The following is a 25810-nucleotide window of genomic DNA, read 5'->3' on the forward strand; positions in this document are numbered from 1 at the left end:
AACCATGAAGTGAGTGAGCCTCGAGCCATTGCAGATATTATGGCTACATATTATGGTTCCACTCTCTTAACCACTTCACCACTCACTCCCACATACACAATAAAAGTTAATAGAAGTAGGGTACTACAACACAGGTCAGTATGAATCTGGGTTCCTGGTAATTAATGTTTTTAGTAGACAAATATAAAAGTGTTCAGAGTTTTTAACCTTTTAGTTATGCTGGCAAGTTTAGCATTAAAACTATTTTGAATACAAATTTGACAATGATGACAACAGTTGATAACAAAGATATTACTAATACGAAAATTACCTAAACTAAAATGTGAACCATAAAAAAAGATACTGTAGGACAATAACCACCCGGACAATAACCACCAGGACAATACCCACCAGGACGCGTAATTTTTTTTTCCAGGACGAACGTGGGCAATTTACATAAATGGCTGTGGCTTAACCCCCCAACTACTCTTGCGCATGCGCGTATTGTCTACTTTCAGCAGAGAGAGTATGCAGAGAGATTAAATCATTTTTGTAAACAGCGTTTGCCAACCGAAATGTTTGGTCTAGTGGTAAAGGCGTTAACCTATTACACTGGAGCCCTCGGTTCGAGGTCTTTCAAGAACATGTTTTTTTTAATAGTTGAGAGAGATTATTTAGAGGGTTAGGTTTAGTATATTTAGGAAGTAGATCAGCTATCTTGCAATTCTTTATAATAGAAAATAATTAGGGTAATGAATTATTCATGATTTCTGCCCACGTTCGTCCTGGAAAAAAAAAATACGCCACCAGGACAATACCCACCCATTATGGACCCAGGACTGTACCATTGTCAGAGTTGGGGGTGTATGACAATGTTAGTTTGACAATGTTGATTTTTTTTATAAATCTCTGTACAATAGAATGAGATTACATTTGTTACTCCTATTATACGCCTGAATTTAATTCAGTTGAGTATTTGCAGTGACTTTCAGTTTTCAGTATTATAAGTAAAATATCTTTCTTATTTTTATCAAATATTTAGAATTACCAATACAGCTAAATATACATACAGTATCACAAAGATAATAAACCCTGAACATGCACTAATATATATGACAAACCAAATCGATGGGAGAACTGAAACAATCTTAAATTATTTCCATGTACATTAGACTAATAAGTATCACAGTAATGTATGTATTTTTTAATGATTATTCATTTTATTTTAAGATTATATAAATGCAAAGATTTCAATTCAATTTTTGTAAATTTGTACTATTGTTTAATAATTGTTTGCCTTTATCAAATGTTATATTTTGTATATTGTCATTGTGTACGAAGATAGATATTATAATAATTTAATAAAAAATAAGAAAGATATATTATAACTTATACTGAAAACACCCTACTGAATTAAATTTCCAAAGAATTCAAAGGCATATTTAAATAAGAAGTAACAAATGTACCCTCATTCTATTGAAAAAAGATTGTTTTAAAAAAAACACAAGCCAACACCTAACATTGTCATACACCCCAAACTCTAACAATGGTACAGTTCATAATGGGTGGGTATTGTCCTGGTGATTATTGTCCGGGAGTTATTGTCCGATTTTCCATAAGAAGTCTTTTAATACAACTTACAGCTCCAAATGCAATGGACAACATTGTCTGCATCTTGACCCCTTGAGTGTTCTGCCCAGCACTGTTCATCAGACCTCGTTTACAGATCAATTGACCACCAGCTAGTGTCCAGAACTTGACATGCTTCACCCCAACGCTCACAAACTGAGTGTCCGAGTCTGGACGAAACTCAGCCAGGAAGATCCGCTTGGAATGCCCAGGAGAACAGGCCACCTTAGATCCTGCAGTGTAATAATATTCAGTGTTATGATTCTCAAAAAATTTCATCTGGTTTCAAATGGATATTTAAAATAAATGTTAACTTTTTTGTTAAACCAGTTGTCAAGTACTTACTTGCTACGTTTCTGCTATTTTCAGTAGCCTTGGTCACACAAATGACGTTGACATGATGTTCTGTCATTCGTCATGGTTAGCCGAAACGTAGCAAGTAAGTACTTGACAACTGGTTTAACAAAAAAACATTTATTTTAAACAGCGTTATGATCTTAGTAAAATCTGATTCCCTGTTCATAACTAAGTCTGAACGTTGAGTAATCTGTCATGTGATATTTGTTGTTAAGCTCTCTACACTATCAAACTTTATGTGACAAAAAAATAATGTGCCCATATATGGACATGATGATGTCATATTACTACCATATTTGGGCACATCACAATTTTTTTGTCAAACTAGTTTGATAGTGTAGACAGAGCTCTAGGCCCCTTTCTTCCACTCCTGTCTCAAGGACAATCTAAATCACCATGCCTAACAATTGTTCATTAAAACCTACCATCTTGCCATCTCCATATTGCTATTGAATGATCCTCGTCAATTCCAACAGATAACAGCAGTTTACCGGTTGCGCTGAAATTCAGCGAGCAGACACCTTTCGTGTGAAATCCACGAAGGATGGAGATTGTCTTCTTTGTCATGGCATCCCATATATGGATTGAAGGCGTGTCGCCAATCTGACCAGTGGCAACAATGTTTTTACATTTTGGATGTTGGTTGATGGTGAGACATATGATATCATCTGTATGCTCTAAATAGAAGCTTTGCGTTCCTAAAGAATTTAAAATGAACAAAAATTAGATTAATTTTTGGTTATTATTATTTTCTTGTAGCCAACATTTGTAGCAAACAACAATGTCAATTAGTCTTACATTCATCTGTATGATGGATGAAACTAAGCCAGGACTGTTTAAAGCACCTTGGTTGGTCCTACCATTGATCAAGGGCTTCTCTCGTTCAGTACCTACCTTGACCAAAGGATAGGCAGAGCCAATACATCTAACGCAGATAATTGATGCATGAGCTGCCATCAAATCAAATGCCTGATGGGACCCCAGCTCCATATTATACCTAATATTTCCAGATGCAAGTTCAAACCAGGCCCAATCTTGTTTACTTCAGTGATCAGATGAGAACGGAGTGTTTTTACATGGTAAGACCATATCAATTGACCTTTCTGTCTCCCTACTTCTAGTGCCTATTCCCAAGGAAAACAGTACAGTATTTAAACTGAGCATTTAGAAAAAGACAAAAGCACACACAAACAATAAATGTTTTTTACCGGCTTCAAGATTTTGCACTATGCCTGCCCCTGCAGCATGGTAGACAATATCTGTGCCATCATTTAAGTAGTGAAGGTTACAGCGACAGTCGAATCCACGATAACCATAAATATATTCCAAAGTTAAATCCTGAAAAAAATAAGATTGCTTATGCAAACACATTGTATCAAAAATGTTTTCTGTTTTTGAATTGTATATTCTTCACCATATGTTTATTTTTAAAACTACTGTAGCTCTTTAATTGTTATACTTTGATATATTTTATGATAGCTCATTCGTTTTTATTTAAAAGTTGCTTAATTTTAAAATGTTTGTATACCGTAAGTTGTTTCGTTTTCTCCACTTTTAGTGGAGCTTTCTATCTCTAGTAAAACGAATTCTTCCATAGTGGAAGAAGATGTATATAATTTGTGTATACAAATAAAAATAAACTATGTATCAAAATTATTACTTTGACTTTGGAAGGGCGCTTTTTCTTGCCAGTGTCCGTTTCATTTTTCTTCACTTTCGGGGGTCGGCTAGAAGAACCTCGATTTACAGATGGTCTAACAATGAAATGAACTACTGTTAATAAAACAAAATCACACAAATGCCACACAGTGTAAAACTACAGTTTTCTTTTTTTAAATAAGGCATAATATAATATTTTTATAACAGCATTTTGTTTACACAACACAATCACTATGACAAAGGTTATGAATAAAAAAGAACCTTACCTTTCATTCTCTAAGGATTCCTGTAAATGGGGCTTAACACCAATTGTTTCTCTAATAGGATTATTATACGTCTTTGCACTATAGTCCATGTCCTTCTCTCGCTGGACATCACTATCATACCCTGAGTATAATACAGAAATATAGGGCTTATTGAAAATAAAAAATAATTAAAAAAACTTACAATACAAATTGATAAAATCAAAGAAACAAAAACAAGTATTAATCCCCACCCTGCTTCTACTTTTTAAAAGTAGTGGGTCATCAATTTTATTTAGTGGGTTTTGTACTGTACACAAAATTACATTATAATACCGTAGTTGTATTTAGTTATTATAATTATTTACAAAACACATGATAATTAAAAATTAATTACATATAAATGAATCATCTCACTGGTGGTATTAATTGTGCGTATTAATTGTACGTACTGTATACATTTTTTTGTAGTTTTAATTTAATATAATTTCTTTATAATAATATAATAAAAACTATTTATAATACTAGTACCAAATTATAGAAAATACATATTATATTGAATATACCATTTTTAGTTAAAGCAATTGCTATCAATTTAGTAATAATTTAATCTGTTTTATAGAAATAATGATGAATATATGTTCAGTACATTCAATATGTCTGAAAAAAATCTGCAGCCACACAGTATTACTGGAATATAATGGATATTTTCATTATAACCACTCAGCATTACATGTAATTGTCATCATGAAAAGCAGTTGTAGTTCATGCTCACTCATGCATGTAATTAATGCTGAGTAGTTGAACTATCCCACGATGCACTGCAAGCAGTAATTGAGTTAAGAGTAATATCATTTCCAGGTAATTTCTTCTCAATTACTATCAATTACATAATATAAAATGTTAAATTTAGCCCTAAATCAACATTGCAAACTATCATGCTTATACCTAGAAAGGTTTTATGAACATAAATGTGTATAATTTAAAAGTATTATGTCCTAAAGGCAATTTTAATTAACAATTACAATAGGTGAAAGTTGTATTACATCCCTGTGGTAATAATGGAACAAGCCAACAATGTAGCTGCCCTTGTGTTTAATAATTATCCCTATTCCTCTCCTTAGACAAGAAGATAATGTTTAACAACATAAATATGGAGGCTTTGAGTTCTATGGGAATATTACCTAACAACATGGATATTGTTAGTAAAGAATCAGAGTCTAATGCAGCTATACCAACCAAGGCTAAAATATTTGAGCATTACAGCACAGAGGGTAGCTCAATTTCTATGGGGAATTTTAAAGCCCAGTGCAAGCATTGTCTGCTGTTCATTTCTGCGTCTACCAAGACAACATCAAATCTTTTAACCCACTTAAAAGTAAGTAACTTTTAGAATATATTAGTGTTTTATAAATATTATTCATTGTCTAAAATAGTATGTATTTTCAGATTATGGGTATTATTTTATGACATGCAGGCTTGATTTTAAAGGGGTAATAACTTATTCAGGAATAGGGTGCGTACAAAAGCTGTAACAAATAGGCCTATGGATAAAGTATTGTCCCATTGAGGAGATTGGGGGAGGGGTATTCAACAAACAGGAGACTTATTCAAGCAAATCAATGCTATGTGTCTGTTAACTGTCAAAACCAATGTTAACAAATTTGACCTATGTAATAAATCATTGCCTAGGCAAAATAATTTCTTAATAAATACTACAGAAAAAAGTTTTGTGGTTTAGAAAAATGGAAATCCTTAATACTCAAGTTAAATGGCAAGTACTAAATTGTAATTACTATACCAAATAAATCATTGCCTATGAAAACATATTAAACACAAACTAATTTATTGTGGTTTGGGGAAAAAAGAAAATTGTCACATGTAATAAAGTGAAAGAACTGCATTACTGTTCTATGATACAGTTCAATAAATCAGACTTCTAGCCACAAAATAATCATTGCCTACTGTTGGCCAACTGTATGCAAAATAAGTTTGGTTGTTTAAAAGAAAAAGAAAATGTTTACAGATATATAAATATATATTCTCCCTCCTGAAAATTTTGTTTTGAATATGCCATTTTAATGTCACATACAGTAATAGTTACTAACTTGACTTTGGATAAAAAAAAACTGTAATCTAAAGCAAAACAATTGTCTGTCAGACAATGGGTTTTTGGCTAAATTTAATCATTTATATTGTCTTTTTAGGGAAATTATTGTGGTTTTTCTTTCCGTTTTTTCTACAAAAATAACTTAAAATTCCAAAATTGCCCACTGTATTCAAAGTTTATTAATCTTTTTTTTTCATGGAGACAATATCATGTACTGTATCTTTAAAAGTAGAATGTAAAGTAAATTATTGTTCATATAACTCTAACTTGTGTTTTCTTTTAGAGACGACACACAGATCAGTATGCTGCCTACCTGTCTTCATGCAACAAAAGTCTACAGCCTATCAACCGCAGTAGGCCAAAGTTCAGATCCCCTGTCACTCAATCAGAAAGACAAATGATAACACATAAGTCTTCAGGCATGATGTCTCAGAAAGAGTCATTCTACAGAGCAATGGATACTTCTAATATGAGAATTAGCAACAATGTCACTCCTGATGGAATTAGTATATCAAATGTTTCACGCCAAGTGATGATATCAGAGGTGGCAAGCACTGCCACACTGCCAGCTGCTGATAACCCATCTACAAGTATTTCAAATTATGTGTCTCCATACATGCAGAGAATGTACCAGAGCAACCCAATGACATCAGGTACAAGTACAACTCAAAGCCTGCATATATCATCGGTTAATGGAGAATCCAGACAACCACGCATTTCACAGACTAACAATATGCCTGACAGTAAAGAACATCCCAAAAATTCATTAGCAGATGCAGCAGTGTACTTGTTGGCAGAGAACCTTTTACCATTACGGGTTCTAGAGACAGATAGCTTTAAAGAATTTGTTAAGATTATCAATGTTTCTTGTACTTTGCCATCTGAATCAGAACTAGCATCGAAACATATTCCAAACAAGCAAGCTGAGATACAAACTAATATCATTCAAAAGTTAAACAATATCTTGTCAGTCTGCATAACCTTTGACATGTGGTCACACAGAAATTACTCATTTGTTGGAATGACAATACAGTTCATAAGCGAATGGAAAGCATACACAGCACTTCTGGTATGCAAGCGATCTCAAGTTAGCTTCACAAATGAGGAGATTCTTCAGATTTACCAAGAAACATTATATGATTTTAACTTAACAGACAAGATAGAGAATGTCACCACTGGTGGCACGTTCAATGAGATGAAGTCTCTGAAGGTGGAGTTGGCAGGATTTGAGGGAAGCACTGATTGCTTTGAAGGTGACAGCAATACAGAAAGTAATAATATCTATCATTTTAACCCAGATCAATTTATTGTTATTCCTGAAAGGTTACCATCATTTGCCAAAACACTACAATTGTGTGTTTTGGATGGAATGGGAGACCTTGGAGAAGTGAAGGTGGTTCTAGCAAAAGCATGCTCTATTCTTAATGCTCTTGAAGGATCAGATATTTCTGAAGAACTTTTAGCAACCAGACCGATAACTGAAAAAAGTAATATTGTTCAATGGAATCACCAACTTAAGAAATTGAAATGGCTGTTGAGTTTGCCAGAGAACATCAAATCAGCAGGTTTGCAGCACATGCTACTCACAGCAGCAGACCAAGCTCTTTTACAAGAATTCATAGAGGTGTTAGAACCCTTTGAGGATGCTACAGACTACATTCTGAAGAGCAGTACTGCTTCCGTAGGTTATGTGATTCCATGTATTCGTGGCTTGCAACATTTTCTACAAACAGCAAGAGTGAATTATGTTTCAAAGCTTGTTCAGCAGCTAAACCAATCCACCATAACATGGTTTGCATCTTATCAGTTTAATGAGACGTATCTACTAGCTGCCGTGCTTGATCCTCGTTTTAAGTGTAACTGGTGTCAGGAAAATGATCTTATCAAATGTATGCAGCTTCTTGAAGAGAAAGGAACCCAAATTAACTCTTGCTTCCCAAATGGAGTTACTATTAAGACAGAAGAAACCGACTCTGAAACAACTCCATCAAAAAAGAGAAAACTCTTTGACTTCATGACAGAAGGTCCTGATAAAGCATCAGGGTCATCTGTATCTCTTACACAAGAGATAAAGAGTTACATTAATGCAAGCAATGTCAGTCTTAACACAAGTACCTTAGACTATTGGAACGAGAACAAAGATACATACCCAACATTAGCAAAGATTGCTCAGAATGTTTTATGTATTCCTGCAATCTCAAGTGAAGCCGAGGTCATGTTTGAATCTGCAGCTCAGATCCAGCAACAAAAAAACTACCAGACAATGTCAGATGAAACCTTTGAAAACTTGATGTTTTTACATTGTAATATGAAAACATTTGCTTCAAGCTCTTGAAAGTTAAAGATAAATACTAACAACAAAAAACAGCCGTTGTGAACATGTGTTGTAAATGTTACTGAAAAAAACTGTTTAATTTCGAATAAAGTACAGTATGTTACAAATAATTGGTATTAAAACTAAATTGATGCATACATTATTCATCAGCCTTTACAACCTCAGAATTTTACAAAAACATGAATTTCCAAAGTATCACCAATTGTGAGGATACATTATATCGAAACCATTCATTGGCATATATAATCAACCTTATCAAATGGCAAAGTACAACTTGACCGAGGACCATATTTTTACAACGTATTAGGGATGTATGTACATATGATTTCAGACCAATCGCGAGATTAAAGATAACACTGCACACGTTTGCCATACAGCCGTCGCTGTAAATCTACTTAATGAGTCCAGATAAGCAAAAGAAACAATAAAAAAATCAACATTTATATTTTTTACGATTTATTTACAAAGTGCGTTTACTAGAAATTTTCGCGATTTGCCAGACTTTGCCAGAAAACTCATGACGTAAATTTTGCGATGCACCTGCGACGTCACAGCAATTTACGGCGACTGCTGTACGGCGAGTGCGTGCGGCGAATTCCTTAATCTTGCGATTGTTCTGAAATCATATGTACATCCCCAATACGTTAAAATATGGTCCTCGGTCAAGTTGTCTTTTAAAATGTCCTACACTGTCTAATTATGTTTTGCCATTTGGACTTTGATGGTTCAAACTATATGTTTGAACTCGCAAAGAATTATTTAAAAAAAAAAGCTTACCTCCTTCTTCTTCAGAATCTGTGTCTGAATCATCACTACTTCCACATGGATTTGCCCTCTGACCTGCACCGTCGTGTGACCAGACCATAACAGCTGTATCTGCTCCACCAACAGACACAAGTTTTTTGTCATCAGCTGACCATCGAACATTGGCTACATGGGCGCTGTGTCCAGTATATTTTTTAAACTTGGCTAGCTTTCCCTGAAAATTAAAGTGTTTTAATAGTTCAATATGTTTGTCAAATTATTACACACAGTCAAGACAGGCAAACCACATCCATGGTATCAGTCATAGTTCTGTTGGTAGAACGAAACTTTTGTGCAATTAAAATAAAAAGAACCCAGTGCATCTTTTGGAAAGATTATGCGGTTACCCCAGTTTTCTGGTCCATTTCAGCCCTGCTTTGAGTTAACCCTACCAGTGTCATCATCACTTTGTTATAGGAACCACAAGAGTGGCCTTATGTGTCAATTGAATGAAAGGCATTAAATCTTACCACAGCAGGCCACTCAAAGAGTTTCACAAAGCCAAAGTCATCAGCTGTAGCAAGTGTGCGTTTATCATGAGAAAGACAAGCTGCATTAACATCAGTAACATCACATTTAGCTGGCCATATGCCCTCACACGTATGTCCCAAGACACACGTCCATGACACCCAATCTTGTTTTTCGACCTCAGCATTGCGTAATGTCTGCCGCTTACCTCTTGGCGCTTCAAAGAAGAGTTGCTCTTTCGCTCCTGAGTTTACCATCAGTAACTTCCCTATGAATGATGGGTAAAACAAGAAATGTAAGGTCACAAAACTAAATAGAGAGCACACACGTGTTTGTTAACTTTGGTCATATGCACACCTGTTAATAGAGGTTTTAATTTTTGACAACCTATTATGTCTCAGGGACAATGGGATATGTATATCCGATTTTTCAACACAGTTATGGTAAATTCTAGGTCCGGGCGAGGGCTAACGACTCAATATGCGTAGTTACCTAAGGACATCTGTTAAGGGAGCTTTTGATTTGATCTATTGTGTCCTAGAGACATTGGGATATGCATCCCAACTTGATTCTTTGACACAGTTTTGGCAGAATCTAGGTCCAAAGGAAGGCCACAATATACATAGTTCCCTGAGGGCATTGAACTTGTTCCCAAGAATCAATACCAAACGAAATAAGAAGTTAAATTTCTGACTAACCATTGTTATCCCAATCAATGTGTGTTATGTAGCTCGATGCACCTTTGCACGTACCAACACGCTTATTACCCATAATGCTGTAAATATCCACAAAATTATCATGTGATGCAACTGCAACATATTTTCCTGGAGCTAAATGAAAGAAGAAATATGAGAAAATGGTAATATAAAAGTTCTTGTTAAAAACCAATATCAATAACTTAAAAAATGACATATTGATGACTTGATATTACCTGGGGAAAATTTGATATCAGATATTTCTTCTTTTCTGTGATGATAACCAGCGATGTCATCTAACGTATCAGCATTTACAACTGTGAAGCTTCCTAAAAGATGAGAAACAATATGGTGACAATTGAAATACCCCAGCTATAGTGGTATATCCGAGTACATGGAAATTAGCCACTCCTACGTATTTACTATCTGTGTGAACATAAAGCTCTGTCTACACTATCAAACTAAGTGTGATGACCAAATATAGTGGAGATATGAACAAATATGGTACAGATATGATATCATCATGTCCATATATGGGCACATCAATTTTTTTTGTCACATAAAATTTGATAGTTTAGACAGAGCTTAAGACATAATAGAATTAAATCAAATTTACTAAAATCAAATAAAAACAGGTATACAACAGGTATATGCCAAATCTGATGCTTTTATCATAAAATGACGGGTTTTTGTGCTTAGAACCCCTACTAATGTTGTTTGGAGAGTGTAGACAGGCTGGTTCACTACCAACTGAAAATGTCTAGCATTAACCCACCATAATCTTTTTGTAAGCACATATAAAATGAGCTAATTTCAATACTTACCATCTTTGTAACCAATTGCAATGGCTTTTCCATCAGGTGAGAAGTCAACACATCTAGCTCCTAGCTTGAGAACTCTAAAGTTAATTAGTTTGTGTTCTGGGCCTAAATCCCATATTCGTAGTGTTTTATCATCACTGACAGTAGCACATATTTCCTTTGATTGATGGCATGCTAGGCCCCATAACTCTCCTTCCATGTGACCCTACGTTTATAGATAAAACCAGAAAAATTTGTGTGTGGGGAGTGAGTGAATATATGCATGCGAGTAGAATTTTATTTTTATATGGTAGAAGAATTTTACATTAAGAATGAGTAAAATTAAGAAACGCACCTGAACTAAAACTGTAATTGGTCCACTTTTATCGATCTCAAGTACCTCTCCATTTTTAGTTCCTACAAGAATGTGACCATGTCCGAGAATTACAGTCCGGACAGCAGGACAGTCCTTTACCAGAGTACCCTTTGAACCTTGAGCTAAATTGTTCTTCTTTATAGAAAACGTCTTGAGGCAACGTTCAAAGGATTCATCCCAGAGACCTACATTGCCATCTTTACCCCCTGCAACAAACCCCTGAAAAAAATAAGAAACATGATGGCAAAGATTAATTAGTTTGTTTATTTTTTTCTCACTGTTCTCCCAAAAGGCACAACACAGGACCATAATCACACTGGGAGAAGATCCCTACTCTCTTTGGGTATGTGCCAAGTTCTTCACATGCAATGATGAATGTACACAGGACCAATGGCCTTACATCCTGTCCGAAGAATGAGAAGTTTCTTGCTTGAGTATACATGGAATATGGAGCAGAAAGGTCTCAAACCTATGCCTCTCAATGCAACATGGGTGATATCATAACTTTAAATCTCCTTAACATAGATAATGTGTTTTCATAAACTTTAGACTGACAAGGTACTTGACATGTGTCATGTTCACTGTACAGTATGTCTGTAGGCTTACCTTATCCAAGGAATGTACTGCAAAGCAAGGCCCTTCATGGGCTTTGATGGTCCTTGCAAGAGTGACGTCCTGCCAGATGTAGATATGTCCATTGCCACCTCCTGAGTAAGTCATCTCTGGTGACCTACCATATGTCACACACATCATTGTATCCAGCTTACCCACATTGCCAAAAGTTCCACGTTTAGATGTAAAGCCACCTCCTGAATAAAATACAATGCATAGTTTAAAAATGGAGCTTTCCTACTTGCTCTACTATAAGTAAGCCATTCAAATAGTTATCCTGATATAATTAGCATGTTCTTCTTCCAAACGAAAATACATTCATAAATACTCAATGAGCTGCACACATACATGGATGAGAAGACTTGCAATGGTTCACTTTTTAACATTCCAAAGTTTAAGAGCACCCGTTTGCAGGGTGTCACAAATTTTTAAATAGATTGTACAGTTTTCTGAGTCTTTGTGAACTGTAATTTGAATTGTTTGCCATGGACTGTAATGTAACTCAAACAGTCTAATAATTCTTCAGAAACCTGATTCTTTGTCAATAAATTAATTCTTACCAGTTTGGTTCCAGAATTTAATGTGTTTCACGCCAACTGTCACAAGTTTGTCATGAACATAAGGATTCCACTTAATGACAAATATCTTGTCTTTGTGACCCCTCGTTGTGGCTAACTTCTCTCCTTTCTTCCAATCCCAGACTACGATTGAGTGATTATCATCTAGTCCCACACTGGCTAGTTTTTTCCCATCTCCTAAAAAAATTACGTCAATCAAATCAATCAAAACCACTCACACCACCAAATTTCACTCACATATAGATTATCACTATTTTTACTCTTCAAAATACAGTAGTATTATATCTTCTAACATTAGCAGAACCATAAAAAGGTATGTGTGCTTTACACTCACCCGAGAAGTCCACAGCACAGACCCCTCTTTGATGTTGCCCCTTTAGTATTGACATCGTCTTCAGTGATTCACAGTCCCAAATGTGGATTGTGGGATCTCTTCCAACCTACAAATTTAGAGAGGAAACTAAGGAATTTTATAGTTTACCTTGTGAACTAACATAAATTAATATAAATATAATAAATAAGTATTGAGAAAAGCCACAAATAGGTCTCATAACAAGACTTTATTTTATTTTCATATCCCTAGAAAAATAAGTCTTAGGAAAACTTCCCAAATACACTCTTATGACAACTACAAGATAGAACAATTATCTCAGTTTATCCTGAGGGAAGTACTGGTAGTCTTGGGACATGGGAGGTAAAAGAGAAAATATTACCTGTCCAGTGGCAATGATATCTTTGAGTGGATGAATGGCAAGACATAGGATATCATCGTTATGTTCTAAGTAGAAACGCTGAGTGTGAGTGTCGCGATTGTAGATAATACCGGTAGCAGCAACATGATAGACAACCTCTCCAGTTTGCGTGTAAAATAAGTTATTTCGACAATCATAGCCTCGATATCTAAAGAGACAACCAAATCATTATTTACAAGAGTGGTTTGTTTACTGTTTGAAAGACAAGTTAAAATGAGAGTTTCTGCTTACAAAAATAGATACTGTAAGTATTTTAAAGAGATTGAATCTGAATAAAATAAGCAATGCATCCATGTATAATACGTTGAATGTGGGGTAATTTAGCGACACTATTTTATATATTAAAAAATGTTATGTGTAAAAAATTGAAAATACGTATCTATTAATAAAAATGAGGTTCATGTAAGTGCTCTGTACATGATCGATGAAAATACATAAATGTCAATACAATCATCATCAGTACGCTTGGTTCGTCTTTGTTGACACAGCACCCTTAATCATGAAACAGAAAAAAACAGTTTACCCGTGCACAAACTCTAATTTTATGCCTTCACTGGGAGCTTTCTTTCTCTTGGTACCATTACTGGTTTTCCCCTTCCGATTTTTATGATTTAAAGTTTTCAAATCATCTTTGTACACTGGTCGTCTGTAGTCAATTTGTTTCTCTTTCTCAATGTCAGAATCTATTTCACCAACATCTGACATGTCAGAATCGCTATCCTCACTATTTGAGTCAGCGAAACCTATTAAAAGCAACAAAAAAGAAAAGTTTTGACTTGATGATGTAGAAGCATTCATTATCACATAGTTAATGCAAGGCAATCTAACAACAGGATGCTGAGCTCCGGACATCAATGGGTTTGTCCGTGACAATCAATTTCTCATCCCTTAAGAGACACTGCACACCACGGAGAAAATGTACATATAGTAGTACTGCTGGCATTTGTTGTAGCCAGACATAAGATCAAAGGACTGTTACGAGTTCCTATCTTGGATAGGCAAGCTCAGTGTCCTGTTGTTAGATTGCCTTGGTTAATGCTTCTCCTATGAATAATTTTTAAAACAACAACCTGAAGTTTGAAAAAAAAATTGATTCACATAGTTTAAAGGTCAAGGTTAAAAAAGGTATGATTGTAAATTTTTACTATTAAATGGTCAGCAGACCTACCTGTATCATGTCCATGACTATCTTCAGGACTTACTCCCTCTGGGTAAAAGTTCCACTGGAAAATGGAATGGTCACCACCTCCTGTACTTATAAGTCTTGCCTTATCATGTGTAAAACGCACATTGGTTACGTGTGCTGAATGTCCAACATACTTGCGGAACTTTGCTCCTATTATGTGAAAACATACAATTTCAGAACAATGGTATTAGAGTAAAAGTTTTATATTTATCGAAAATTAAATAAATTTAGTACAAATTTGTTACATGTAATAACCTCAAAATAGAAAATATAAAGCCCTCCCATGAGAAGAAGGCATGATTGCTGGAATCCTGTTTTCTCTCTTTATCTACAGTAATTCTTTAATAGGATGTGAAGACATTGGTCCATTATATATATTTCTGAACATTGTTCGACAAAAATGTAACTTGTAATAACAAAAACTTTACCTTTCTTGAGAGTTGGAAACCGAAATAATTTAACCAAACCAAAGTCATCACCAGTAGCTAAGACTTCACTGCCAAAGTTTGCATCCAGAGCATTGATGTCATTCGTATCTGTGTACTTAGCCCATATTCCATTGACCTCTGACCCTAGAACACCAGTAAATGTGCTCCAGTGTATACTGTTTATTTCTTCTTTATTTGTGAAATGCTTTCCAGCTATAGAAAAATAAACGTTTGGTAATGCTGGCAATTGTTTTGTTGTCTTGGAAATCATAATAATCTGGGCACCTACATGATTGTGGTTCACGGGGCTACGCATCAAATGCGTACAAATGTACTTTAATCGCAAATATTACAATGCACATGTTATGAATAGTTTATGCCTTGCATGAACACTTCGGCACACATATGTTAGATCATGTGGTCTACATGGGTAACTTATCCACGTAACCTTGCGGGAGGTACTGCATGCGAAAATTATGATCAAGTTTATTGTGAACTATTTGTGGATTGCGTACCATTCTAGCAAAAGAACGTACTGGTACGGTAATGGTGCACATAAATTGTGGGATTTTATTTGTAATTTGTGTACAAATTTTCAACATATTGCATTGTCACACATTTAATATTCCGCACCTCGTGCGACGCATTTAATGTAGAGAGGTGTCGGACCAAAATATGTACAACTGTCAAAGCTATTTACACTTTACCATGTAGTATGTGTGTTAGAGTAAACAACTAACCTGGCATTCTGTAAAACAAACGTTCAGCTGCACCGCTATTGGTCTGTAGATACTTGCCATCCTTTGACCAATCAAGATGCGTAATAAAACTACTGCTTCCGGAGCACTGACCAACCTTTTTGTACTTTTGCGTGACTGCATAGATATCAACAAAGTTGTCATTTGACCCAACGGCAAGATGGTTGCCATCTGGTGAGTACTTCATTTCATGCAGTACCTCTTGTCGATCTTTGATGTGAATAATTTCAGACAGATCTCTGGAATAAAAAATTATATTTTCAATTATTACATTAATTACCTGTGTTAGTACAAATAAACTCTGGAAAAACTGAGGCAAGTCATATATACAGAGTATTATATTAAGCTAACAGTATTAGTAAACAGTCTATAAGTCATTATTATAAGCCATATTGATTACTTTTATTTTCTACCACCACATTTAACAACATCATGTGATTATGCTTGAACGATAATAATACTAATGTTGTACATACAGTAATAGCACTACATATGGACTGTTATAACATTATTGTACTGCAGTAACCTGTTTATGCAATTATTTAGTAAGCTTTCTGGGCTATCATACACACTATTGCAATGACTGAATGCCTGAAACAAACTAAAATCATATGAGGAGTAAAAAAAAAACTTTTTTGTCATATTTGTTATTTCATTGCTTATACAGTATTATGAGTGACAATAAAGTATTTAAACAGATACTGCAGAAAATAGTTTTGACATAGATTTTAAATTATAAATCGAATTGGTTATATAAAAAAGAATTAAATATGATATACCTTGATTTTAGAATTGTGAAGGAGCCATTTGACATGCCAACAGCAAGATGTGAGCCATCATGGTTGAATGCCACAGATCTTACTTTATGGTCCATACTGGTTCGTGACAGTAAAGTGTTATCATTTGCACTCCAAATTCTAGTACAGGATAGTAAAGAAAGTACAGTATATTTTAATAATGATTATGTATAGTGTGATCAAGGCAATATAACAACAGGATACTGAGCTCGCCTTGCCAAGGTAGGCCCTCGTAAACAGTCCTTTGATCTTATGTCTGACTGCAACAAATACCAATGGCAATATACTATGTACTTATTCTCCGCGGCACGCAGTGTCTGTTAAGAGGAGTGGAACTGATTGTGTCGCAGCCACAGAAGTCCCTTTAATCTTTGGAGCTCAGCATCCTGTTGTTAGATAGCCTTGGTGTAATGTACTACAGTATATGGACAATAAAATATTAAACATTTCATAAAGATCACAATTCCTCTTAAGTACAACAAAAAATTATTTTACCTAACACTTTCATCATCACTTCCAGTTGCAAAGATGGGTTTCTTTGGGTGAACAGCAAGGGCCCAAAGTTCGCCCTCTGCATGACCTTGGATTAGTATACGAGGCTTCTCACGATCACGTACGAATATCTCGAGAACTTCACCATCTTGTGTTCCAACCAAGACACGGTCTCCAATCCAATGTGCACTACGCACCGACAAGCCTATAAAAAAAAGGAATGTTTATTTTTGTTTGTTTTTATTTATTTATTTTATTTATATCCTACCTTATTTATAGAAGAAATTCTAAACTGCCCTGTGATATATTATGATAGATTATTAATTAATCAAAATGATATATTTAGGCAAATTGCAAGAACAATTCTTTTACGTTGTTCTATAAAAAAAGTTGGACCCCGGAATCTGTAGTCGCGCCCCTTAACCACAAACGTACTCCAGTGGAGACATGTTTTATCATCCGGAGCTGTGGAACTATACAGCCATAGCATATGGCATCCTGGTCCTTACTGCCTTGCCTTAACCGCTATTTGACCAATTAATATTGCTTTTATTTATATTTATTTCTATACCTTTGTAGCCTCCACTCATCTTAGTAAGGTCAAGCTTAGTTATGGATTTAAACTCTGTGTCCCACAAATGAACAGTGCCATCTCTACCACCAGTTGAATATCCATCTTCACTAGGAAGCATTGTGTATATAGCACTCTATAAAATAAAATGTAGAGTACAAGATCATAACATTATTATTAATCATTCTTGCCATTTGATTGGTTAATTTCATGTCACATGCAATGCATTAATTTTTTTCAACCTCATACTTTTGTAAATATTTTGAGAATTAACTATTACACATTAAAAAATCAAATCAACCTCTACTGTGTGCCGTCTACATACATTCTACTTAATGACCAAAATCTAAGCGCTGCTTTTTTTAGTGGCTTAGCCTCCCACCTAGCTTTCAACATTGATTTTCAAGATGGAAGCAGATTAATTGAACAAAAGCTTACTTTAGAACTTTGAATGTTATATACCGGTACAAGCCGGGATCTATACCAGCATTTCTCTGTTGGAAAAGGTCTTATGTCATGAATCCATATGGAATCTCTACCTTATTTCTTACATACTAGTATAGGTATACGTACCTTATGGGCATCGGGAATCGTCCTTTGTAGGTTATTACCGCTCCATACGTAAACATCCCCACTCATCGTACCAGAGAATGTTATATCTCCCTCTCCAAAGGCTATGCATAAGATTGACTGCAGTTCACCAGTCTTTCCAAAGATGCCTTTCTTTGAGGTAAGCGAGTTACCCAACAAGGTCCAGAATTTGATGTGCTTTACTCCGCAACTCACAATAGCGTTGGGCTTGTATGGATTAAACTGACAATCAAATATCTGGAAAAGACAACAAGTAGGTCCACAAAATGAGACGCAACATAAGTGGGGTTTGGTAAGCATCGATCTAGGAGGATTGTCCTATAAAACGTGTGATTCTGACTGATGTTAAAGTCTTCCATCCATACGCAAACTAAGCTTAGCTAATAGTCATACTAGATATGTTGCAACACTGGTTCTCATTAGATCACAAAAGTTAAGTAACGTTGGGCCCGGTTAGAGCTTGGATGGGAGACTATCTGGGAAAATTGGGTATTGTATATGGAGCTGGAGTCCCATCAGCCCTTGCATCTAGTATACTAGTAAGTACTAGTAGACTATTTGACATTCGCTTTCGCGAAAGACGTCGGCCATAAATAAATAATAAGGGGACAGGAGGGATGGCTAAAGTGGTCCTGATTGACTTTCTTTGAAAGATCAACCTCATGAATACACTAGTGTTCCTTCCAAGGCATTAGGAAGACTACAGGGAGACTAATCACGTGTGTAATTCATAGGGTTGGACTCCAGCATGTTACCGAGGTTGATGCAGGTATTTTTATCAAATTGCTTTATTAGGGTTGAGTTAGAAGAAAACCATTGATCAGACGGTTATCATTAGTTCATGAGACTTACTCGGTCAGTATGGCCTTTAACAGTTGCCAGAATCTTCCCTCTTTTCCAATCCCAAATATTGATGATGTTATTTGGATCAAGTCCAACAGACACAAGTTGCTGAAATGAAAAAATATAATTTTAACCATTTATAATAATTGATGAAATATAAAAAATTCATGGGATTAAAATGTTTGTGCTCATTGTTAGAAATCAATTCTGGACAAAGTATCAAATCCTGTGTGATATACTGTAAGAGTTACATCTCAATTTAAATACATATATCTAAAAAAATAAATCATTTTGGCACCAGTTTGAAGGAATTTATTCCGGTAAATCTTGATGGGAAAATTAGCTTAGAACACTGGTGCTAAAATTTAATTTACAATTGAAAATCTGTATCTGATATTGACAAATGTCAATTGTAATACAGAAGATAAGATTGATTAAAAATTTGATTGCTAGCATATCAGTGAATGCAAACAGTTCTTGTAAATTAAAATATACGAGATGTTGAGCCAGAGAGAGCGATTTCTTAATTAACTAATGCCCAGGTGAGAGGTGGTACATACGTATAATTACCTTATTAATCATGGTTGCTTTTATTTTGTAATTATGTGTCGAGGAAGCGTGGGCAAGAGAGCGTGAATTAATTTATTGGGGAAAAAAAATTGGATTTTTGTAATTTAGCCCAATCTGTTTTTTGTATTGTAAGTGCAAAAATGGAAAAAACAAAAGTAAAAGATAGCAGTAAGGCATAATCGTAAGGGATATCAAAATATTAAAGCCGCATTTTATCGATTTCACGAAAACGTGCATGGAAAAAGAGAAGGCTAGGCAACAACAATAGAATGCTTAGTTCTTTGTTATTAAATCCTGTATTACTTTTGTTACTTTTACAGTATGTTTTGTACATATGTAAATAGGCATTTTTACATTAAATCACTTTACATTTAACTGTACTTTTATTTTAATGGACTGAACGCACCTTCATTCAAGAAGTGTGCTACTGTTTTTAAAAGTGTAGTTCCAAATGAATTATTATCAATTTATTATTAAATTATTATTATTATCAGACTAGCATGTGAAAGGCATGAGATACTGTATTACAGTATGATACTGTATACTGTAGCCATATCCAAATCTAAAACAATACAATCAGTTTTTCTTAGTAATTGCATATATTTAATATGCTTACCCAATCAATCACACAATATCCTGTTTTTGACATCAATTTAAATATTTAAAGTGCATTAACTGATTGTTGGGATATTATTATGTTTAATTTTTATCTTTATTGTAGTAGGTTTATGTAATTAATTAAATTAAGCACTGTAATCATAGGAAGTGTTTATGGGTCCAGACCTAAATAATTTGCAAAATTCTTTTTTTTTACAGAAAAATTAGTGTATGCGATTTCAACATGTGAGGTTTTAAGCGGTTGATGCAAGATTTTGAAATAGGAGGGTCAAGGGCCTAAACATTTCTAAATGAAGTGGTGAACTTTAAAAATTTAGGTACGGCTTCCTATCACCCACCTTCTAAATGCAATGCCTAACAATTTTCCTGAAAATCAATAGGCATTGCATGTTGGATAATTGCAGAAAAAATTGTTAAAATAATAAACTAGAAAATTGTGGATGCAAACATACATACTCAGTGGACATACACAGACATACAATAATAGCAGAAATAAACAACTAACAGCTAGGTGTTAATAAATTTTAGGATATGGTAATATATTTACTGTCCCATCTTTGCTAAATCCAACGGAGCTGACCCCGTGAGTGTGACCATCTTTCAAAATGGACACGGTCTGCACGTTGTATGTATCCCAAATACATATATATGGCTCCTTCCCGACTTGACCTGTTGCTACAATAGTTTTCTCAGGATGCAGCGATAAACTATAAAACAAAATCAACAAAAATCTAAGTTTTTAATCAATTTAATTTAAGTTAAATGAATTCTGAAATTATACACCGTGTTACAATTGTGAAAACTGGATAAATTAAAATATTCATCAAAGATTTATTTAATTTTTAAAATATTAAATACATTTTTAAAAACAATGTAATTTCAAAATTGAAATGTGATCTTGCAAAAAATCCCAATTATGGTATAAAATGTACACTAAATGGCTTGCATTGAAAAAAATATGAAATAAATGAAGTATAATTTAAACAATTTTATTACTAGGCTACACTCTACAATATTAGGCCTATAATACTAGAAGCCCAACTACCCTGTACCTGTAACTAAGCTTTTGTTCATATTTCATTTAGTACATTAAATAACAATATTTAGGCCTATATCAATCAATAATTAATGAATTTACTAATTTGGGTAATTATATGTGTCCCGAATATTCCGCTGAGAATTGCGTGCATAAATACAGACTGCAGCTTTATCAACACAGAAAAGCAATCTAAATAATTAACAAACATAAAGTATCATGTTAGGCCTAGGCTAATTAATTCATACCAGATAATATCATCATCGTGGCCGAGAAAGAAGCGCTGGCTGTGGTCTTTGACGTTAAATACAACTCCTACACCGGCTACAAAAAACACGACTTCTTTGGTCGCTGTATAAAACAGATTATTGCGGCATTGGTGTCCCCGATAACCATAAACCCATTCTAGACGAAGTGATGAACCAGGTGCAGTCTTCGTAGACATCACTTTTAGTTGTTAAAACCATAAATTCAATGATTTTAATAAAGCATACTATTTTGTTGGCACGGTTACCGATATTGTTTACACACGTCTATAAGCCGCGCGCCAAGGAATCCCGATCACGTGATATGTTATACGTCCAATCAATTATCTTAGTAAACGGGGATTTCCCCTTTTTGACCAGGTCCCACGTAAAAAAAATACGCCTCTTTTTCAGAATTCTTTATATTACATGAACAAACGTTTGTCCATGATATTACACAACATACAGAATAATAATATTTAACCATATTTTACGGTATTTTTGTATAAGGATTGTTTATGCAGGGAGGTGAAAAAATATTTTTATTTTTTCACCTCCCTGGTTTATGCCTATAATAAGTTAAATAACTAGTTCGTAGGCTACAGATTAAAAAATAAGCTACCACGAGACCGAATGAATAGATCCCATGATAACCTATTTAAAAAAAAGGGGGCTAGTGTGTAACTTTTAATTTAAATTGTTAATCTATATTGCTTATTAAGTAGGCCTATATGGCAGTGGTAATGTGCTAAAGTATGATAATTAGGTTATTTTGACCTGTCATATTGTTTATTGATGATTTGCTAACTTTGAAAATACTGTCACTATGTGACTGTACGGTATATTTGTGTTGGTACAAAAAAACATGAATCTATCTGATTAGAAATACAACACATTATACACCAGCCAGTGTATTGTCATATTGAAGGACACGCAACACGTACCACCATTCAATCATGTTTTAACCTGATATTAAGTACAGTACTACCGTACTCTATATGCAATCGTTTTATATAATTTATGATAATTTATCCAAATATACCTCGTAACGACTGGATGAGGAGTCAGAATTCAAATAGATCCATCGCGATGTGTTGTATTGGTTGTCAAAATTCATATTTAATGTTCTGATTTTTTTCATATTAAAAAAGGTATGGATTTCTATCATTCAGTTATTTTTTTAAAACATTAGTGAATTTATTTTACGTTTTAGAAAGTCGGTACTCAATGTGACGTGGAATATAGTGTTGCTATTGCTACACTGACGAGGTGTATCGATCACCAAGACGGTATTTTCTTTGAATCCAATGGTTCGTATGATTTGCTTTTAATACTATTATAATATAATATATGCTTGGGCCTACATAATTATTAAATTATATATAAACAAAGAAGTTAGATATCTAAGTTAATATAATTAATTATTTAGGCCTAATGATGGATTTATTATTGATTGAATGGGTTGATGACGACATCATAGCATCATAACTAGGCCTCATCTCACGTTGAGTCACCAATATAATTCTAGAGGATAGGCTTACATTAAAGAACATTTTGATAAGATACACGGCTGCCTAAACAGGTTAGGTTCATAAGTTATGAGTGCTAAACTGATTATGTGCATTACATTTTTCCTGTTACGTAATTCTATAGTCATCTGATCGACCGATTGCATGTTTGTGATTGTAACCCATTTCAGCGGTGATCTTTTGACATTATTTTCTCCACTTCGCCTTTGTTTTATGTCTATGCTTCTTGTTATGGGGTTTGTCACAATGTTTTTTAACTCTTCTGACTAATTTTATCGTTCCCGTCTTCTTCTCTTCTTAAGACCAGGTCCTTATATAAGTTTCATTGAATTCACCCAACCATCGTGGCATTGTGAACCAAAATATCACTTTAATTTTAAATGGAAATTGAATGTTAGTCATTATTATTAATCTACTTAATGTATATTAATATTATTATATAAACAGAACATGAATTCTAAACCGCCTAGTGATATACTGAAATTTTATTATTTAATTCGAAACGATTAAATGAAAAATAGTTAGAGATATTGCCCTCCTGAAAAATATAATTTTTAATTTAAAAAAATTGTTAATGTTATAGGAGTATTTTTGTGGATTTTTACTTTTATGTTGAACCAAAGAAACGATAAGGAATAAATTACCTTCGTGACGTTTCGCCGACAATCTGTCAGCTGCTTCAGACTAAAGCCTGGGTTGGAATGGTCTGGTTTTAATTATCGTTTCTTTGGTTCAACATAAAAGTAAAAATCCACAAAAATATTATTTGGAACCAGATGAATTTATTTAATGTTATAGGAGTAGTTCCACTTTGACAAAATATTGGAGCGAAAAAAAAGTATATACACCTGAAAAAAACACTATAACTATTATAAAAAAGTGCTAAGTTTCAGATGCAACTTTATTAACGTTGGGAATGTGTGATATTAATAATTATCCATCAATTTTTGTTTTATCATTAATTAAATAAAGATATCCAATGATCAAGGTAACGTAACGTCTAACGTCTTCGGCAGTGATGCTCTTGTTTGCGCTTCATGTGACTGTTTTCATGACACTGAATGTAAGGTTAGCCTCTAGTGATGATGGAAAATGCATATTTGTTGGTAAGTAAGCCTATGTCATATTAAATTTAACCATGCATATCCATTTTAATTATTCTATTGTAATCTATCAATATAGTAGCCTAACCATCAAGAAACACTAGCGAACACAGGCTGTTTCTTGTTGATGGTTAGACCGCAAAGGAGTACAAAGTATCCCCTTCTCTCCTTCTTATAGGGGTTGGTCTAAGTGTTAAAACTTTATTATCTCCCTCCTCCTCCCCATCATTCATTCATGGAAGAGCGTCTCATTGTGGTGTCACTGAATAGGAATGTTTAAAGTAAGGGTTCGTATACTGTGTAATGTTTAACATAATATATATTTTTGGCAGAATGGAATATTGTAGAATTGAGAGAAGGAGAGAACCCCCCGTTTCTAACTAGCACTGGTCACTGCGTCTCGGCAGATGGAGTTGCCTGGATGTTTGGTGGAATACAATACTCGACAGCCAACCACCATAGTGACATCACAGACCAGTTGTGGAGTTATGATACTAATACACATGGATGGAGAATGCATCAGAAATGGTCAGGATCAGATAAATGGCCAATGCCTAGACATAGTGCTAAGCTTTGCTGTGGTTTAAAGCACCTTGTTCTTTACGGAGGTACCGAATCACGTTTTGCAACGCTTAACGACTTGTGGATCTTTGACAGAACCAGTGGTTTGTGGAAAGACATCACATCGGCGTCAACAAACACTGAACACATACAATTGATAAATTCTCCATTTGTGACGTCATGGTGTTGGAACGATTCTTTGTGGTATGCTCAGAACACATGGGATGGGACAATCAAACAGAAGCAAGTGACTCACTTTGCGTCTGACACAAACCAGTGGCTAACTGAAAGTCTTCCTATTGACGCTAATAAGACAGATGACTCTACTAATAAAAGAGATGCCGGAGATGGTAACTCTATCATCGTTTTTGGTTCCTCTGTCTGGTTCTTTCCTGACATCGGATCCACATCAGTTACTTCTTTAGAAGATGTCCAAGCAGAGATGTTTTCAATGGAGACATCTCGCTGGGAATTTCATTCTTTTCAAATTGAATCCGCATGCTCAACAACATTGGACAATGATTCAGAGATATCTCTAGTTCAGAATAAATCAAAAGATCGGAGCTTCTCTGATGATTTATATGAAAATGCAACTATTATTTTAGGACGTAAGAATCATCTCTCAAGCGTTTGGAGCTTTCATATTGCCGCCAAAAAGATTTGGTTGTCTGACTCTTGTAACAATATTCTTGCGTATGGAATGCCAGTAAATTCATGTGTATTGGAAAACAGTTCTCGGTGGTTGTTTGACAATGTTTGGTATTCACATGGCGGTGTCCTGATTTGCAAGCATAACGGCGAGTTTTATCTTGACCAACTGTGGTCAGTTGAGTCAAACACAATGACCGTCTGCAATGACATGTACGCATTGTCACCTGGTGTGATATTTATGTTAATATTCTTTACTTTATCGTCACTGGCTATCATCATTCTATGTGGTATAGTGTTAAGAAAGTGTGTAAACGGACCGTACCTAAAACCACCGGTGCATTATGGGAAAGCAATAAGGTATTCACAGTTAGCTCTTGAAGAAATAACATGAGAAAGTATATTTATTTATTGTGCTTTAAAAACTGACAAATTGAA

General features: G+C 34.6%; 3 protein-coding genes across 3 annotated transcripts in view; 2 read left to right on the forward strand and 1 right to left on the reverse strand.

The window, feature by feature from the left end:
* LOC144852140 (echinoderm microtubule-associated protein-like 6) overlaps nt 1-21801 on the reverse strand; it is a 30412-nt gene extending 8611 nt beyond the window's left edge. The window contains exons 1-26 of the mRNA XM_078709873.1: nt 21535-21801; nt 20798-20957; nt 19072-19170; nt 18202-18456; nt 17629-17764; nt 17061-17262; nt 16548-16685; nt 15751-16007; nt 15011-15223; nt 14565-14732; nt 13920-14139; nt 13358-13544; nt 12979-13084; nt 12627-12821; nt 12061-12263; nt 11434-11673; nt 11103-11304; nt 10515-10607; nt 10282-10413; nt 9586-9851; nt 9089-9290; nt 3891-4011; nt 3626-3719; nt 3174-3303; nt 2391-2663; nt 1621-1841 (exon numbers count right to left, since the gene is read on the reverse strand). Coding sequence (XP_078565999.1) covers nt 1621-1841; nt 2391-2663; nt 3174-3303; nt 3626-3719; nt 3891-4011; nt 9089-9290; nt 9586-9851; nt 10282-10413; nt 10515-10607; nt 11103-11304; nt 11434-11673; nt 12061-12263; nt 12627-12821; nt 12979-13084; nt 13358-13544; nt 13920-14139; nt 14565-14732; nt 15011-15223; nt 15751-16007; nt 16548-16685; nt 17061-17262; nt 17629-17764; nt 18202-18456; nt 19072-19170; nt 20798-20957; nt 21535-21731 — 4710 coding nt within the window. The 5' untranslated portion in view covers nt 21732-21801. The remainder of the gene's footprint in view (nt 1-1620; nt 1842-2390; nt 2664-3173; nt 3304-3625; nt 3720-3890; nt 4012-9088; nt 9291-9585; nt 9852-10281; nt 10414-10514; nt 10608-11102; nt 11305-11433; nt 11674-12060; nt 12264-12626; nt 12822-12978; nt 13085-13357; nt 13545-13919; nt 14140-14564; nt 14733-15010; nt 15224-15750; nt 16008-16547; nt 16686-17060; nt 17263-17628; nt 17765-18201; nt 18457-19071; nt 19171-20797; nt 20958-21534) is intronic.
* LOC144851750 (zinc finger BED domain-containing protein 6-like) lies at nt 4970-8446 on the forward strand. The gene is made up of 2 exons (XM_078709345.1): nt 4970-5244; nt 6260-8446. Exons 1-2 carry the CDS (start codon nt 5002-5004, stop codon nt 8309-8311), a joined length of 2295 nt encoding a protein of 764 aa, XP_078565471.1. The 5' UTR covers nt 4970-5001; the 3' UTR covers nt 8312-8446.
* An 890-nt stretch (nt 21802-22691) lies between the features above and the next one.
* LOC144852067 (uncharacterized) lies at nt 22692-25810 on the forward strand. Its single transcript, XM_078709760.1, has 3 exons — nt 22692-22841; nt 24033-24166; nt 24496-25810. The coding sequence occupies exons 2-3, from the start codon at nt 24079-24081 to the stop codon at nt 25764-25766; spliced, it is 1359 nt and encodes a 452-aa protein (XP_078565886.1). The 5' UTR covers nt 22692-22841; nt 24033-24078; the 3' UTR covers nt 25767-25810.

Source organism: Antedon bifida, chromosome 9, assembly GCF_963402885.1.
Source record: "Antedon bifida chromosome 9, ecAntBifi1.1, whole genome shotgun sequence".
Lineage (NCBI taxonomy): Eukaryota > Metazoa > Echinodermata > Crinoidea > Comatulida > Antedonidae > Antedon > Antedon bifida.

What these genes read in the sequence shown, in the direction of transcription:
- LOC144851750 (XM_078709345.1), top strand. Translation starts at nt 5,002, where the DNA reads ATGTTTAACAACATAAATATGGAGGCTTTGAGTTCTATGGGAATATTA. An exon ending in ATCTTTTAACCCACTTAAAA is followed by an intron (nt 5,245 to 6,259) that starts GTAAGTAACTTT and finishes GTTTTCTTTTAG; the next exon opens with AGACGACACACAGATCAGTA.
- LOC144852067 (XM_078709760.1), top strand. Translation starts at nt 24,079, where the DNA reads ATGCTCTTGTTTGCGCTTCATGTGACTGTTTTCATGACACTGAATGTA. An exon ending in TGGAAAATGCATATTTGTTG is followed by an intron (nt 24,167 to 24,495) that starts GTAAGTAAGCCT and finishes TATTTTTGGCAG; the next exon opens with AATGGAATATTGTAGAATTG.